Here is a 20,569-nt window from a genome sequence, read left to right on the forward strand (position 1 = left end):
CATTACTAATCTAAATAGCACACAAAAATTGAGATCTGTACTATAAAAAAATATTGCGTTATTATAATATATTCTAAGTTTCACGAGCTTATTGAAAATATTTATTAAATTATATTAATTAAATAGTTTGCTATTTAATTGCTATTTTCTATAATTATATAAATTAATCATCAAATCAACATAGAAATAAAATATATATTTTTGAAAATATATGTTTTCAAATATCTTTTTTGCTTTCTTAATCCTATTATATAATTCTAAAAAAATAATACAAGCATATTATATGATGTTGCATTAACAGAATTATCAAATATTAATCAAAATCTTTATATTTTAAAATTTCAATCGCACGTTAAATTCTATGATAAATTGAATTGACTATCACTCATTATTATTTTGAAAATATAAAAATATGCATATCATTATTTGATTAAATTAATTTTTGGTGCTTGAAATTAATTATTAAAATTAATAGAGAATGGCTATATACACTGTTTTTTTTCTTTCTCTTTCTTGCGCATATGTTTTGCACTTGAGCTTTACTGAGAATTCGAATGATAAATATTTGATTGATCAACGATAATTAAATAGCACCAAGGCTACCTTTTTTCTGTGTGTCGTAGCTGCATTCGCTACCACAGGAGACACTTCTTCGATGGATTCATGTTCGATCCTACAGGACAATTCCATGCAACGCTAAATTCTTTGGAATTTCTCAATACTGCTTGAAGCCTCACGTGGGCGGGGCTGTGAGTGTCCTCCAGCATCCACTTTAGTGACGCAGCAGTGTAAGACTGGCACCACAACTAAAATCAATAAATATTTGCCTATAACCTTTAAAAAATTTGAAGTTATTTGCGAGAAGAACTTAAAACTCGAGGACAAAAATAATATAGATAAGGGGGAATATATGTTATAATTAGACGAGGAATCAGGAATGAGACAAAGACAAACTTAAGACACGATGATAAGATTCAGAAGAGTCGAAATTCTCAAATATTATTCACAATTTATTGCCATTGATTGGAATTAATGCCTACTGCGATTTATTGATATTGATCTCGCCATTTTTAAACATCTTTGATTTATCACGAATGATTGAGAGATGACATTTAAATGAGAGCCATGTTTCCAGCGAAGGTCATCAGCTATAATGTGAATTTTAGTTTCTTACAACTATAAATAGAATAAAAAGAAAACAATCCTCAGTATTCTTTAAATTGATGATTACCGAATCATTAAAAAATGTTAAGATTTAAAAATATGTGATTTCTATAATTTAAATAAATTATATGAACCAAATTGCTCAACTTATTCCAGAATTCTATTATTGAACGTTTCTTTTATCACTATTTAAAAAAAAACTATTTGATCACATTAGATTTTTGAGTCAACCAAGAATTGATTTTTTCTCTACAAAAAATCTATCGTAAACATGATAAGTTATATTAAATTATATATTATATTTTATATACTTATTCTCTCTCTCTCTCATATTTTATTATTATATGTTATTTATTTCTTAATATATTATATAATATATTTAAATATTAATTTAGTTAGATTATTTACAATTTAATTAATTATTTCATTATTTATTATTATTCAAGTATTTATTATTATTATTTAATTTGATTATATAAATTAATTTAATTTAAATAATTAGTACACATCTATCTATAACTGTAGACTCCATACAGCGCAGCCTTTTCCTATGTATATTAATTAAAAACGTGTGTAGGCTCTCGTATATTTTTTTTACACTAGTACTAGAACAACACAAGCGCGCGCTACGCGCGCGCCATTCTTCAATTTTATATTGAAAAGAATGATGTTATAAAAATGATATTTTTATATAAAGTATGTTTAAATTTGATTAACATTTTTTGACAAAAATCAAATAATTAAAGCGTTAATTTGCTAATTAAATTTTAAAATAAAAATATGTTATAAAAATTAAAATTGTTATAAATAATATTACAAATAATATGTTTACTACTTAAAACTCGAATAATATATTTCATTGTTTGCAGATAACTTTTATATATATAATACAATATACTATCGAAATATATATATACATATATATATATATATATATATATATTATATACAAGCAATAAATTTTTGACTATTCTTCGAATATCGAGAATCGATACTTTGTAGCAGCGGATCCTATATGGCGAAAACTTTTATTATGTATATCAAATAAACGAATTTGCACGCTCGTATCTATTTGGTATAAAAATAATCTGCAAACAACATACTATTGAAAAAAACAAGCAATAAATTATATTGGCTCTTTATATTAAATAAATACGAGCATGCAAATTATTTTATATAATATACATAATATAAGTCTGCGCAGTGTAGGGTTCGCGGCTACAAAGTTTCATCTTTAAATATACTAAAAAAAAAAAAATTCATTGCTTGTATTTTCTTAATAGTACATTGTATGCAGATTATTTTTATACCAAACAGATTCGAGCATACAAGTTTCTTTATATAATACACATAATATAAGTCTGCTTTATATAAAGACCGCGGTTATAAGTATCGATTTTGAATATTCTAAATAAAACCAAAAATTAATCGAATGTGTTTTTTAATAGTACATTTTATGCAGATTTCTCTTATACCAAACAGATTCAAGCATACAAATTTTTTCGTTTAATACACATAATATAATTCTGCTTTATATAGGGTCCGCGATAATAAAATATCGATTTTTAATATTTTAATAAGAGCCAAAAAATAATTGATTGTACTTTTTAGTAGTACACTATATACAGATCGCTTTTATACCAAACAACTTCGAGGGTACAAATTTTTTCGTTTAATACACAAAGTATAATTCTTCGTTATATAGGATTTGCGTTAAGAAAGTATCGATTTTTAATATTTTAAAAAGAGCCACAATTAATTGATTGTTTTTTTAATAGTACATTATATGACGATTATTTCTGTAACCAAATATATTCAAACCTACAAATTTTTTTATTTAATAAACATAATATGAATCTGGGTTTAATGGGTAGTTTTAATGGGTTCGTGGCTATAAAGTATCGATTTTTAATATCATAAAACGAGCCAAAAATTATTTGCTTATATACTTCAACAGTACATTATTTGCACATTATAATGGTACCATACCAGCCAACAAACTTTTTGGTATAATGTATAATATACGTAATATAATTGTGCGCCGTATGAGATCCTCGGCTTAAAAAGATAAATTTTCCATATATCAAAACGAACCAAAAATTATTCTTTTATATATTTCAACAGTACATTATCTGCACAATATGATGGTACAATAAGCATACCAGCGTACAAACTATTTGATGTAATATACGTAAAATGAATCCACGCCGTATGGGGTCCGCGGTTTAAAAATTGAAATTTTTAATATTTTAAAACAAGCCAAAAATTATTCTTTTATATAATTCAACAGTACACTATCTGCACAATCTGATGGTACCATAAGCATATCAGCGTACAAACATTTTGATCTAATATACGTAAAATAAATCCGCGCCGTATGGGGTCCGCGGTTTAATAATTTTAATTTTCAATATTTTAAAACGAGCCATAAATTATTTTTTTATATATTTCGATAGTACATTATCTGCACAATATGATGGTACCATCAGCATTCCAGCGTACAAACTTTTTGATCTATTATACGTAAAATGAATCCGCGTCGTATGGGGTCCGCGGTATAAAAATTTTAATTTTCAATATTTTAAAACGAGCAAAAATTATTGTTTTATATATTTCAACAGTACATTATCTGCACAATATGATGGTACCATCAGCATTCCAGCGTACAAACTATTTGTTCTAATATACGTATAATGAATTCGCGCCGTATGGGTTCCGCGGTTTAAAAATTCCAGATTTCAATATTTTAAAACGAGCCAAAAATTAATTCTATATATATTTCAACAGTACATTGCCTGCACATTGTGATGGTACCATCAGCATACCAGCGTACAGACTTTTTGATCTAATATACGTAAAATAAATCCGCGCTGTATGGGGTCCGCGGTTTAATAATTTTAATTTTCAATACTTTAAAACGAGCCAAAAATTATTGTTTTATATATTTCAACAGTACATTATCTGCACAATATGATGGTACCATCAGCATACCAGAGTACAGACTTTTTGTTCTAATATACGTAAAATAAATCCGCGCCGTATGGGGTCCGCGGTTTAATAATATTAATTTTCAATATTTTAAAACGAGCCATAAATTATTTTTTTATATATTTCAACAGTACATTATCTGCACAATATGATGGTACCATCAGCATACCAGCCTACAAACTTTTTGATCTAATATACATAAAATGATTCCGCGCCGTATAGGGTCCGCGGCTTAATAATTTTAATTTTCAATATTTTAACACGAGCCAAAAATTAATTGTATATATATTTCAACAGTACATTATTTGCACAATATGATGGTACCATCAGCATTCCAGCATACAAACTTTTTGATCTAATATACGTAAAATGAATTCGCGCCGTATGGGTTCCGCGGTTTAAAAATTCCAGATTTCAATATTTTAAAACGAGCCAAAAATTAATTCTATATATATTTCAACAGTACATTATCTGCACAATATGATGGTACCATCAGCATTCCAGCGTACAAACTTTTTGATCTAATATACGTAAAATGAATTCGCGCCGTAAGGGTTCCGCGGTTTAAAAATTCCAGATTTCAATATTTTAAAACTAGCCAAAAATTAATTCTATATATATTTCAACAATACATTATCTGCACAATATGATGGTACCATCAGCATACCAGCGTACAGACTTTTTGATCTAATATACGTAAAATGAATTCGCGCCGTATGGGTTCCGCGGTTTAAAAATTCCAGATTTCAATATTTTAAAACCAGCCAAAAATTATACTTTTATATATTTCAACAGTACATTATCTGCACAATATGATGGTACCATCAGTATTCCAGCGTACAAACTTTTTGATCTAATATACGTAAATTGAATTCGCGCCGTATGGGTTCCGCGGTTTAAAAATTCCAGATTTCAATATTTTAAAACGAGCCAAAAAATTATTCTATATATATTTCAACAGTACATTGCCTGCACATTGTGATGGTACCATCAGCATACCAGCGTACAGACTTTTTGATCTAATATACGTAAAATAAATCCGCGCCGTATGGGGTCCGCGGTATAATAATTTTAATTTTCAATATTTTAAAACGAGCCAAAAATTAATGTTTTATATTTTTCAACAGTACATTATCTGCACAATATGATGGTACCATCAGCATTCCAGCGTACAAACTTTTTGATCTAATATACATAAAATGATTCCGCGCCGTATAGGGTCCGCGGCTTAATAATTTTAATTTTCAATATTTTAAAACGAGCCAAAAATTAATTGTATATATATTTCAACAGTACAATATCTGCACAATATGATGGTACCATCAGCATTCCAGCGTACAAACTTTTTGATCTAATATACGTAAAATGAATTCGCGCCGTATGGGTTCCGCGGTTTAAAAATTCCAGATTTCAATATTTTAAAACCAGCCAAAAATTATTCTTTTATATATTTCAACAGTACATTATCTGCACAATATGATGGTACCATCAGTATTCCAGCGTACAAACTTTTTGATCTAATATACGTAAAATGAATTCGCGCCGTATGGGTTCCGCGGTTTAAAAATTCCAGATTTCAATATTTTAAAACGAGCCAAAAATTAATTCTATATATAATTCAACAGTACATTGCCTGCACATTGTGATGGTACCATCAGCATACCAGCGTACAGACTTTTTGATCTAATATACGTAAAATAAATCCGCGCCGTATGGGGTCCGCGGTTTAATAATTTTAATTTTCAATATTTTAAAACAAGCCATAAATTATTTTTTTATATATTTCGATAGTACATTATCTGCACAATATGATGGTACCATCAGCATTCCAGCGTACAAACTTTTTGATCTATTATACGTAAAATGAATCCGCGTCGTATGGGGTCCGCGGTTTAAAAATTTTAATTTTCAATATTTTAAAACGAGCCAAAAATTATTGTTTTATATATTTCAACAGTACATTATCTGCACAATATGATGGTACCATCAGCATTTCAGCGTACAAACTATTTGTTCTAATATACGTAAAATGAATTCGCGCCGTATGGGTTCCGCGGTTTAAAAATTCCAGATTTCAATATTTTAAAACGAGCCAAAAATTAATTCTATATATATTTCAACAGTACATTGCCTGCACATTGTGATGGTACCATCAGCATTCCAGCGTACAAACTTTTTGATCTATTATACGTAAAATGAATCCGCGTCGTATGGGGTCCGCGGTTTAAAAATTTTAATTTTCAATATTTTAAAACGAGCCAAAAATTATTGTTTTATATATTTCAACAGTACATTATCTGCACAATATGATGGTACCATCAGCATTCCAGCGTACAAACTTTTTGATCTAATATACGTAAAATCAATTCGCGCCGTATGGGTTCCGCGTTTTAAAAATTCCAGATTTCAATATTTTAAAACGAGCCAAAAATTAATTCTATATATATTTCAACAGTACATTGCCTGCACATTGTGATGGTACCATCAGCATACCAGCGTACAGACTTTTTGATCTAATATACGTAAAATAAATCCGCGCCGTATGGGGTCCGCGGTTTAATAATTTTAATTTTCAATATTTTAAAACGAGCCATAAATTATTTTTTTATATATTTCAACAGTACATTATCTGCACAATATGATGGTACCATCAGCATACCAGCCTACAAACTTTTTGATCTAATATACATAAAATGAATCCGCGCCGTATAGGGTCCGCGGCTTAATAATTTTAATTTTCAATATTTTAAGACGAGCCAAAAATTAATTGTATATATATTTCAACAGTACAATATCTGCACAATATGATGGTACCATCAGCATTCCAGCGTACAAACTTTTTGATCTAATATACTTAAAATGAATTCGCGCCGTTTGGGTTCCGCGGTTTAAAAATTCCAGATTTCAATATTTTAAAACGAGCCAAAAATTAATTCTATATATATTTCAACAGTACATTGCCTGCACATTGTGATGGTACCATCAGCATTCCAGCGTACAAACTTTTTGATCTATTATACGTAAGATGAATCCGCGTCGTATGGGGTCCGCGGTTTAAAAATTTTAATTTTCAATATTTTAAAACGAGCCAAAAATTATTGTTTTATATATTTCAACAGTACAATATCTGCACAATATGATGGTACCATCAGCATTCCAGCGTACAAACTTTTTGATCTAATATACGTAAAATGAATTCGCGCCGTATGGGTTCCGCGGTTTAAAAATTCCAGATTTCAATATTTTAAAACCAGCCAAAAATTATTCTTTTATATATTTCAACAGTACATTATCTGCACAATATGATGGTACCATCAGTATTCCAGCGTACAAACTTTTTGATCTAATATACGTAAATTGAATTCGCGCCGTATGGGTTCCGCGGTTTAAAAATTCCAGATTTCAATATTTTAAAACGAGCCAAAAATTAATTCTATATATATTTCAACAGTACATTGCCTGCACATTGTGATGGTACCATCAGCATACCAGCGTACAGACTTTTTGATCTAATATACGTAAAATAAATCCGCGTCGTATGGGGTCCGCGGTTTAATAATTTTAATTTTCAATATTTTAAAACGAGCCAAAAATTATTATTTTATATATTTCTACAGTACATTATCTGCACAATATGATGGTACCATCAGCATTCCAGCGTACAAACTTTTTGATCTATTATACGTAAAATGAATCCGCGTCGTATGGGGTCCGCGGTTTAAAAATTTTAATTTTCAATATTTTAAAACGAGCCAAAAATTATTGTTTTATATATTTCAACAGTACATTATCTGCACAATATGATGGTACCATCAGCATTCCAGCGTACAAACTTTTTGATCTAAAATACGTAAAATGAATTCGCGCCGTATGGGTTCCGCGGTTTAAAAATTCCAGATTTCAATATTTCAAAACGAGCCAAAAATTAATTCTATATATATTTCAACAGTACATTGCCTGCACATTGTGATGGTACCATCAGCATTCCAGCGTACAAACTTTTTGATCTATTATACGTAAAATGAATCCGCGTCGTATGGGTTCCGCGGTTTAAAAATTTTAATTTTCAATACTTTAAAACGAGCCAAAAATTATTGTTTTATATATTTCAACAGTACATTATCTGCACAATATGATGGTACCATCAGCATTCCAGCGTACAAACTTTTTGATCTAATATACGTAAAATGAATTCGCGCCGTATGGGTTCCGCGGTTTAAAAATTCCAGATTTCAATATTTTAAAACGAGCCAAAAATTAATTCTATATATATTTCAACAGTACATTGCCTGCACATTGTGATGGTACCATCAGCATTCCAGCGTACAAACTTTTTGATCTATTAAACGTAAAATGAATCCGCGTCGTATGGGGTCCGCGGTTTAAAAATTTTAATTTTCAATATTTTAAAACGAGCCAAAAATTATTGTTTTATATATTTCAACAGTACATTATCTGCACAATATGATGGTACCATCAGCATACCAGCCTACAAACTTTTTGATCTAATATACATTAAATGAATCCGCGCCGTATGGGGTCCGCGGGTTAAAAATTTTAATTTTCAATATTTTAAAACGAGCCAAAAATTAATGTTTTATATTTTTCAACAGTACATTATCTGCACAATATGATGGTACCATCAGCATTCCAGCGTACAAACTTTTTGATCTAATGTACATAAAATGAATCCACGTCGTATGGGGTCCGCGGTTTAAAAATCTTAATTTTCAATATTTTAAAACGAGCCAAAAATTATTATTTTATATATTTCTACAGTACATTATCTGCACAATATGATGGTACCATCAGCATTCCAGCGTACAAACTTTTTGATCTATTATACGTAAAATGAATCCGCGTCGTATGGGGTTCGCGGTTTAAAAATTTTAATTTTCAATATTTTAAAACGAGCCAAAAATTATTGTTTTATATATTTCAACAGTACATTATCTGCACAATATGATGGTACCATCAGCATACCAGCCTACAAACTTTTTGATCTAATATACATTAAATGAATCCGCGCCGTATGGGGTCCGCGGGTTAAAAATTTTAATTTTCAATAATTTAAAACGAGCCAAAAATTATTGTTTTATATATTTCAACAGTACATTGCCTGCACATTGTGATGGTACCATCAGCATACCAGCGTACAGACTTTTTGATCTAATATACGTAAAATAAATCCGCGCCGTATGGGGTCCGCGGTTTAATAATTTTAATTTTCAATATTTTAAAACGAGCCAAAAATTAATGTTTTATATTTTTCAACAGTACATTATCTGCACAATATGATGGTACCATCAGCATTCCAGCGTACAAACTTTTTGATCTAATATACATAAAATGAATCCACGTCGTATGGGGTCCGCGGTTTAATAATATTAATTTTCTATATTTTAAAACGAGCCATAAATTATTTTTTTATATATTTCAACAGTACATTATCTGCACAATATGATGGTACCATCAGCATACCAACCTACAAACTTTTTGATCTAATATACATAAAATGAATCCGCGCCGTATAGGGTCCGCGGCTTAATAATTTTAATTTTCAAAATTTTAAGACGAGCCAAAAATTAATTGTATATATATTTCAACAGTACATTATCTGCACAATATGATGGTACCATCGGCATTCCAGCGTACAAACTTTTTGATCTAATATACGTAAAATGAATTCGCGCCGTATGGGTTCCGCGGTTTAAAAATTCCAGATTTCAATATTTTAAAACGAGCCAAAAATTAATTCTATATATATTTCAACAGTACATTGCCTGCACATTGTGATGGTACCATCAGCATTCCAGCGTACAAACTTTTTGATCTATTAAACGTAAAATGAATCCGCGTCGTATGGGGTCCGCGGTTTAAAAATTTTAATTTTCAATATTTTAAAACGAGCCAAAAATTATTGTTTTATATATTTCAACAGTACATTATCTGCACAATATGATGGTACCATCAGCATTCCAGCGTACAAACTTTTTGATCTAATATACGTAAAATCAATTCGCGCCGTATGAGTTCCGCGTTTTAAAAATTCCAGATTTCAATATTTTAAAACGAGCCAAAAATTAATTCTATATATATTTCAACAGTACATTGCCTGCACATTGTGATGGTACCATCAGCATACCAGCGTACAGACTTTTTGATCTAATATACGTAAAATAAATCCGCGCCGTATGGGGTCCGCGGTTTAATAATTTTAATTTTCATAATTTAAAACGAGCCAAAAATTATTGTTTTATATATTTCAACAGTTCATTGCCTGCACATTGTGATGGTACCATCAGCATACCAGCGTACAGACTTTTTGATCTAATATACGTAAAATAAATCCGCGCCGTATAGGGTTCGCGGCTTAATAATTTTAATTTTCAATATTTTAAGACGAGCCAAAAATTAATTGTATATATATTTCAACAGTACATTGCCTGCACATTATGATGGTACCATCAGCATGCTAGCGTAAAGACTTTTTGATCTAATATACGTAAAATAAATCCGCGCCGTATGGGGTCCGCGGTTTAATAATTTTAATTTTCAATATTTTAAAACGAGCCATTAATTATTTTTTTATATATTTCAACAGTACATTATCTGCACAATATGATGGTACCATCAGCATACCAGCCTACAAACTTTTTGATCTAATATACATAAAATGAATCCGCGCCGTATAGAGTCCGCAGCTTAATAATTTTAATTTTCAATATTTTAAGACGAGCCAAAAATTAATTGTATATATATTTCAACAGTACAATATCTGCACAATATGATGGTACCATCAGCATTCCAGCGTACAAACTTTTTGATCTAATATACTTAAAATGAATTCGCGCCGTATGGGTTCCGCGGTTTAAAAATTCCAGATTTCAATATTTTAAAACGAGCCAAAAATTAATTCTATATATATTTCAACAGTACATTGCCTGCACATTGTGATGGTACCATCAGCATTTCAGCGTACAAACTTTTTGATCTATTATACGTAAGATGAATCCGCGTCGTATGGGGTCCGCGGTTTAAAAATTTTAATTTTCAATATTTTAAAACGAGCCAAAAATTATTGTTTTATATATTTCAACAGTACAATATCTGCACAATATGATGGTACCATCAGCATTCCAGCGTACAAACTTTTTGATCTAATATACGTAAAATGAATTCGCGCCGTATGGGTTCCGCGGTTTAAAAATTCCAGATTTCAATATTTTAAAACCAGCCAAAAATTATTCTTTTATATATTTCAACAGTACATTATCTGCACAATATGATGGTACCATCAGCATTTCAGCGTACAAACTATTTGTTCTAATATACGTAAAATGAATTCGCGCCGTATGGGTTCCGCGGTTTAAAAATTCCAGATTTCAATATTTTAAAACGAGCCAAAAATTAATTCTATATATATTTCAACAGTACATTGCCTGCACATTGTGATGGTACCATCAGCATACCAGCGTACAGACTTTTTGATCTAATATACGTAAAATAAATCCGCGCCGTATGGGGTCCGCGGTTTAATAATATTAATTTTCTATATTTTAAAACGAGCCATAAATTATTTTTTTATATATTTCAACAGTACATTATCTGCACAATATGATGGTACCATCAGCATACCAGCCTACAAACTTTTTGATCTAATATACATAAAATGAATCCGCGCCGTATAGGGTCCGCGGCTTAATAATTTTAATTTTCAAAATTTTAAGACGAGCCAAAAATTAATTGTATATATATTTCAACAGTACATTATCTGCACAATATGATGGTACCATCAGCATTCCAGCGTACAATCTTTTTGATCTAATATACGTAAAATGAATTCGCGCCGTATGGGTTCCGCGGTTTAAAAATTCCAGATTTCAATATTTTAAAACGAGCAAAAATTAATTCTATATATATTTCAACAGTACATTGCCTGCACATTGTGATGGTACCATCAGCATTCCAGCGTACAAACTTTTTGATCTATTATACGTAAAATGAATCCGCGTCGTATGGGGTCCGCGGTTTAAAAATTTTAATTTTCAATATTTTAAAACGAGCCAAAAATTATTGTTTTATATATTTCAACAGTACATTATCTGCACAATATGATGGTACCATCAGCATTCCAGCGTACAAACTTTTTGATCTAATATACGTAAAATCAATTCGCGCCGTATGGGTTCCGCGTTTTAAAAATTCCAGATTTCAATATTTTAAAACGAGCCAAAAATTAATTCTATATATATTTCAACAGTACATTGCCTGCACATTGTGATGGTACCATCAGCATACCAGCGTACAGACTTTTTGATCTAATATACGTAAAATAAATCCGCGCCGTATGGGGTCCGCGGTTTAATAATTTTAATTTTCAATATTTTAAAACGAGCCATAAATTATTTTTTTATATATTTCAACAGTATATTATCTGCACAATATGATGGTACCATCAGCATACCAGCCCACAAACTTTTTGATCTAATATACATAAAATGAATCCGCGCCGTATAGGGTCCGCGGCTTAATAATTTTAATTTTCAATATTTTAAGACGAGCCAAAAATTAATTGTATATATATTTCAACCGTACATTGCCTGCACATTATGATGGTACCATCAGCATGCTAGCGTAAAGACTTTTTGATCTAATATACGTAAAATGAATGCGCGTCGTATGGGGTCCGCGGTTTAAAAATTTTAATTTTCAATAATTTAAAACGAGCCAAAAATTATTGTTTTATATATTTCAACAGTTCATTGCCTGCACATTGTGATGGTACCATCAGCATACCAGCGTACAGACTTTTTGATCTAATATACGTAAAATAAATCCGCGCCGTATAGGGTTCGCGGCTTAATAATTTTAATTTTCAATATTTTAAGACGAGCCAAAAATTAATTGTATATATATTTCAACAGTACATTGCCTGCACATTATGATGGTACCATCAGCATGCTAGCGTAAAGACTTTTTGATCTAATATACGTAAAATAAATCCGCGCCGTATGGGGTCCGCGGTTTAATAATTTTAATTTTCAATATTTTAAAACGAGCCATAAATTATTTTTTTATATATTTCAACAATACATTATCTGCACAATATGATGGTACCATCAGCATACCAGCCTACAAACTTTTTGATCTAATATACATAAAATGAATCCGCGCCGTATAGGGTCCGCGGCTTAATAATTTTAATTTTTAATATTTTAAGACGAGCCAAAAATTAATTGTATATATATTTCAACAGTACAATATCTGCACAATATGATGGTACCATCAGCATTCCAGCGTACAAACTTTTTGATCTAATATACTTAAAATGAATTCGCGCCGTATGGGTTCCGCGGTTTAAAAATTCCAGATTTCAATATTTTAAAACGAGCCAAAAATTAATTCTATATATATTTCAACAGTACATTGCCTGCACATTGTGATGGTACCATCAGCATTCCAGCGTACAAACTTTTTGATCTATTATACGTAAGATGAATCCGCGTCGTATGGGGTCCGCGGTTTAAAAATTTTAATTTTCAATATTTTAAAACGAGCCAAAAATTATTGTTTTATATATTTCAACAGTACAATATCTGCACAATATGATGGTACCATCAGCATTCCAGCGTACAAACTTTTTGATCTAATATACGTAAAATGAATTCATGCCGTATGGGTTCCGCGGTTTAAAAATTCCAGATTTCAATATTTTAAGACGAGCCAAAAATTAATTCTATATATATTTCAACAGTACATTGCCTGCACATTGTGATGGTACCATCAGCATACCAGCGTACAAACTTTTTGATCTAATATACGTAAAATAAATCCGCGCCGTATGGGGTCCGCGGTTTAATAATTTTAATTTTCAATATTTTAAGACGAGCCAAAAATTAATTGTATATATATTTCAACAGTACATTGCCTGCACATTATGATAGTACCATCAGCATGCTAGCGTAAAGACTTTTTGATCTAATATACATTAAATGAATCCGCGCCGTATGGGATTCGCGGTTTAAAAATTTTAATTTTCAATATTTTAAAACGAGCCAAAAATTATTGTTTTATATATTTCAACAGTACATTATCTGCACAATATGATGGTACCATCAGCTTTCCAGCGTACAAACTTTTTGATCTAATATACTTAAAATGAATCCACGTCGTATGGGGTCCGCGGTTTAAAAATATTAATTTTCAATATTTTAAAACGAGCCAAAAATTATTATTTTATATATTTCAACATTACATTATCTGCACAATATGATGATACCATCAGCATACCAGCGTACAAACTTTTTGATCTAATATACGTAAAATCAATTCGCGCCGTATGGGTTCCGCGTTTTAAAAATTCCAGATTTCAATATTTTAAAACGAGCCAAAAATTAATTCTATATATATTTCAACAGTACATTGCCTGCACATTGTGATGGTACCATCAGCATACCAGCGTACAGACTTTTTGATCTAATATACGTAAAATAAATCCGCGCCGTATGGGGTCCGCGGTTTAATAATTTTAATTTTCAATATTTTAAAACGAGCCATAAATTATTTTTTTATATATTTCAACAGTACATTATCTGCACAATATGATGGTACCATCAGCATACCAGCCTACAAACTTTTTGATCTAATATACATAAAATGAATCCGCGCCGTATAGGGTCCGCGGCTTAATAATTTTAATTTTCAATATTTTAAGACGAGCCAAAAATTAATTGTATATATATTTCAACAGTACAATATCTGCACAATATGATGGTACCATCAGCATTCCAGCGTACAAACTTTTTAATCTAATATACTTAAAATGAATTCGCGCCGTTTGGGTTCCGCGGTTTAAAAATTCCAGATTTCAATATTTTAAAACGAGCCAAAAATTAATTCTATATATATTTCAACAGTACATTGCCTGCACATTGTGATGGTACCATCAGCATTCCAGCGTACAAACTTTTTGATCTATTATACGTAAGATGAATCCGCGTCGTATGGGGTCCGCGGTTTAAAAATTTTAATTTTCAATATTTTAAAACGAGCCAAAAATTATTGTTTTATATATTTCAACAGTACAATATCTGCACAATATGATGGTACCATCAGCATTCCAGCGTACAAACTTTTTGATCTAATATACGTAAAATGAATTCGCGCCGTATGGGTTCCGCGGTTTAAAAATTCCAGATTTCAATATTTTAAAACCAGCCAAAAATTATTCTTTTATATATTTCAACAGTACATTATCTGCACAATATGATGGTACCATCAGTATTCCAGCGTACAAACTTTTTGATCTAATATACGTAAATTGAATTCGCGCCGTATGGGTTCCGCGGTTTAAAAATTCCAGATTTCAATATTTTAAAACGAGCCAAAAATTAATTCTATATATATTTCAACAGTACATTGCCTGCACATTGTGATGGTACCATCAGCATACCAGCGTACAGACTTTTTGATCTAATATACGTAAAATAAATCCGCGTCGTATGGGGTCCGCGGTTTAATAATTTTAATTTTCAATATTTTAAAACGAGCCAAAAATTATTATTTTATATATTTCTACAGTACATTATCTGCACAATATGATGGTACCATCAGCATTCCAGCGTACAAACTTTTTGATCTATTATACGTAAAATGAATCCGCGTCGTATGGGGTCCGCGGTTTAAAAATTTTAATTTTCAATATTTTAAAACGAGCCAAAAATTATTGTTTTATATATTTCAACAGTACATTATCTGCACAATATGATGGTACCATCAGCATTCCAGCGTACAAACTTTTTGATCTAAAATACGTAAAATGAATTCGCGCCGTATGGGTTCCGCGGTTTAAAAATTCCAGATTTCAATATTTCAAAACGAGCCAAAAATTAATTCTATATATATTTCAACAGTACATTGCCTGCACATTGTGATGGTACCATCAGCATTCCAGCGTACAAACTTTTTGATCTATTATACGTAAAATGAATCCGCGTCGTATGGGTTCCGCGGTTTAAAAATTTTAATTTTCAATACTTTAAAACGAGCCAAAAATTATTGTTTTATATATTTCAACAGTACATTATCTGCACAATATGATGGTACCATCAGCATTCCAGCGTACAAACTTTTTGATCTAATATACGTAAAATGAATTCGCGCCGTATGGGTTCCGCGGTTTAAAAATTCCAGATTTCAATATTTTAAAACGAGCCAAAAATTAATTCTATATATATTTCAACAGTACATTGCCTGCACATTGTGATGGTACCATCAGCATTCCAGCGTACAAACTTTTTGATCTATTAAACGTAAAATGAATCCGCGTCGTATGGGGTCCGCGGTTTAAAAATTTTAATTTTCAATATTTTAAAACGAGCCAAAAATTATTGTTTTATATATTTCAACAGTACATTATCTGCACAATATGATGGTACCATCAGCATACCAGCCTACAAACTTTTTGATCTAATATACATTAAATGAATCCGCGCCGTATGGGGTCCGCGGGTTAAAAATTTTAATTTTCAATATTTTAAAACGAGCCAAAAATTAATGTTTTATATTTTTCAACAGTACATTATCTGCACAATATGATGGTACCATCAGCATTCCAGCGTACAAACTTTTTGATCTAATGTACATAAAATGAATCCACGTCGTATGGGGTCCGCGGTTTAAAAATCTTAATTTTCAATATTTTAAAACGAGCCAAAAATTATTATTTTATATATTTCTACAGTACATTATCTGCACAATATGATGGTACCATCAGCATTCCAGCGTACAAACTTTTTGATCTATTATACGTAAAATGAATCCGCGTCGTATGGGGTTCGCGGTTTAAAAATTTTAATTTTCAATATTTTAAAACGAGCCAAAAATTATTGTTTTATATATTTCAACAGTACATTATCTGCACAATATGATGGTACCATCAGCATACCAGCCTACAAACTTTTTGATCTAATATACATTAAATGAATCCGCGCCGTATGGGGTCCGCGGGTTAAAAATTTTAATTTTCAATAATTTAAAACGAGCCAAAAATTATTGTTTTATATATTTCAACAGTACATTGCCTGCACATTGTGATGGTACCATCAGCATACCAGCGTACAGACTTTTTGATCTAATATACGTAAAATAAATCCGCGCCGTATGGGGTCCGCGGTTTAATAATTTTAATTTTCAATATTTTAAAACGAGCCAAAAATTAATGTTTTATATTTTTCAACAGTACATTATCTGCACAATATGATGGTACCATCAGCATTCCAGCGTACAAACTTTTTGATCTAATATACATAAAATGAATCCACGTCGTATGGGGTCCGCGGTTTAATAATATTAATTTTCTATATTTTAAAACGAGCCATAAATTATTTTTTTATATATTTCAACAGTACATTATCTGCACAATATGATGGTACCATCAGCATACCAACCTACAAACTTTTTGATCTAATATACATAAAATGAATCCGCGCCGTATAGGGTCCGCGGCTTAATAATTTTAATTTTCAAAATTTTAAGACGAGCCAAAAATTAATTGTATATATATTTCAACAGTACATTATCTGCACAATATGATGGTACCATCGGCATTCCAGCGTACAAACTTTTTGATCTAATATACGTAAAATGAATTCGCGCCGTATGGGTTCCGCGGTTTAAAAATTCCAGATTTCAATATTTTAAAACGAGCCAAAAATTAATTCTATATATATTTCAACAGTACATTGCCTGCACATTGTGATGGTACCATCAGCATTCCAGCGTACAAACTTTTTGATCTATTAAACGTAAAATGAATCCGCGTCGTATGGGGTCCGCGGTTTAAAAATTTTAATTTTCAATATTTTAAAACGAGCCAAAAATTATTGTTTTATATATTTCAACAGTACATTATCTGCACAATATGATGGTACCATCAGCATTCCAGCGTACAAACTTTTTGATCTAATATACGTAAAATCAATTCGCGCCGTATGAGTTCCGCGTTTTAAAAATTCCAGATTTCAATATTTTAAAACGAGCCAAAAATTAATTCTATATATATTTCAACAGTACATTGCCTGCACATTGTGATGGTACCATCAGCATACCAGCGTACAGACTTTTTGATCTAATATACGTAAAATAAATCCGCGCCGTATGGGGTCCGCGGTTTAATAATTTTAATTTTCATAATTTAAAACGAGCCAAAAATTATTGTTTTATATATTTCAACAGTTCATTGCCTGCACATTGTGATGGTACCATCAGCATACCAGCGTACAGACTTTTTGATCTAATATACGTAAAATAAATCCGCGCCGTATAGGGTTCGCGGCTTAATAATTTTAATTTTCAATATTTTAAGACGAGCCAAAAATTAATTGTATATATATTTCAACAGTACATTGCCTGCACATTATGATGGTACCATCAGCATGCTAGCGTAAAGACTTTTTGATCTAATATACGTAAAATAAATCCGCGCCGTATGGGGTCCGCGGTTTAATAATTTTAATTTTCAATATTTTAAAACGAGCCATTAATTATTTTTTTATATATTTCAACAGTACATTATCTGCACAATATGATGGTACCATCAGCATACCAGCCTACAAACTTTTTGATCTAATATACATAAAATGAATCCGCGCCGTATAGAGTCCGCAGCTTAATAATTTTAATTTTCAATATTTTAAGACGAGCCAAAAATTAATTGTATATATATTTCAACAGTACAATATCTGCACAATATGATGGTACCATCAGCATTCCAGCGTACAAACTTTTTGATCTAATATACTTAAAATGAATTCGCGCCGTATGGGTTCCGCGGTTTAAAAATTCCAGATTTCAATATTTTAAAACGAGCCAAAAATTAATTCTATATATATTTCAACAGTACATTGCCTGCACATTGTGATGGTACCATCAGCATTTCAGCGTACAAACTTTTTGATCTATTATACGTAAGATGAATCCGCGTCGTATGGGGTCCGCGGTTTAAAAATTTTAATTTTCAATATTTTAAAACGAGCCAAAAATTATTGTTTTATATATTTCAACAGTACAATATCTGCACAATATGATGGTACCATCAGCATTCCAGCGTACAAACTTTTTGATCTAATATACGTAAAATGAATTCGCGCCGTATGGGTTCCGCGGTTTAAAAATTCCAGATTTCAATATTTTAAAACCAGCCAAAAATTATTCTTTTATATATTTCAACAGTACATTATCTGCACAATATGATGGTACCATCAGCATTTCAGCGTACAAACTATTTGTTCTAATATACGTAAAATGAATTCGCGCCGTATGGGTTCCGCGGTTTAAAAATTCCAGATTTCAATATTTTAAAACGAGCCAAAAATTAATTCTATATATATTTCAACAGTACATTGCCTGCACATTGTGATGGTACCATCAGCATACCAGCGTACAGACTTTTTGATCTAATATACGTAAAATAAATCCGCGCCGTATGGGGTCCGCGGTTTAATAATATTAATTTTCTATATTTTAAAACGAGCCATAAATTATTTTTTTATATATTTCAACAGTACATTATCTGCACAATATGATGGTACCATCAGCATACCAGCCTACAAACTTTTTGATCTAATATACATAAAATGAATCCGCGCCGTATAGGGTCCGCGGCTTAATAATTTTAATTTTCAAAATTTTAAGACGAGCCAAAAATTAATTGTATATATATTTCAACAGTACATTATCTGCACAATATGATGGTACCATCAGCATTCCAGCGTACAATCTTTTTGATCTAATATACGTAAAATGAATTCGCGCCGTATGGGTTCCGCGGTTTAAAAATTCCAGATTTCAATATTTTAAAACGAGCAAAAATTAATTCTATATATATTTCAACAGTACATTGCCTGCACATTGTGATGGTACCATCAGCATTCCAGCGTACAAACTTTTTGATCTATTATACGTAAAATGAATCCGCGTCGTATGGGGTCCGCGGTTTAAAAATTTTAATTTTCAATATTTTAAAACGAGCCAAAAATTATTGTTTTATATATTTCAACAGTACATTATCTGCACAATATGATGGTACCATCAGCATTCCAGCGTACAAACTTTTTGATCTAATATACGTAAAATCAATTCGCGCCGTATGGGTTCCGCGTTTTAAAAATTCCAGATTTCAATATTTTAAAACGAGCCAAAAATTAATTCTATATATATTTCAACAGTACATTGCCTGCACATTGTGATGGTACCATCAGCATACCAGCGTACAGACTTTTTGATCTAATATACGTAAAATAAATCCGCGCCGTATGGGGTCCGCGGTTTAATAATTTTAATTTTCAATATTTTAAAACGAGCCATAAATTATTTTTTTATATATTTCAACAGTATATTATCTGCACAATATGAT

General features: G+C 31.0%; 1 protein-coding gene across 3 annotated transcripts in view; it reads right to left on the bottom strand.

The window, feature by feature from the left end:
- Positions 1-324: 324 nt before the first annotated feature.
- The window catches only part of Nep5 (M13 family metallopeptidase neprilysin 5), a 31,995-nt gene continuing 11,750 nt past the window's right edge, over positions 325-20,569 (bottom strand). For all 3 annotated transcript variants that reach the window (XM_083048451.1, XM_083048457.1, XM_083048467.1), the window contains one exon: positions 325-806. In XM_083048451.1, the coding sequence (XP_082904577.1) occupies positions 633-806 (174 nt within the window). In that variant the 3' untranslated portion in view covers positions 325-632. The remainder of the gene's footprint in view (positions 807-20,569) is intronic.

This window comes from Prenolepis imparis, unplaced genomic scaffold (genome assembly GCF_030444845.1).
Source record: "Prenolepis imparis isolate NDT839.2.m4 unplaced genomic scaffold, iyPreImpa1.0 SCAF_1, whole genome shotgun sequence".
Taxonomy (NCBI): Eukaryota; Metazoa; Arthropoda; class Insecta; order Hymenoptera; family Formicidae; genus Prenolepis; species Prenolepis imparis.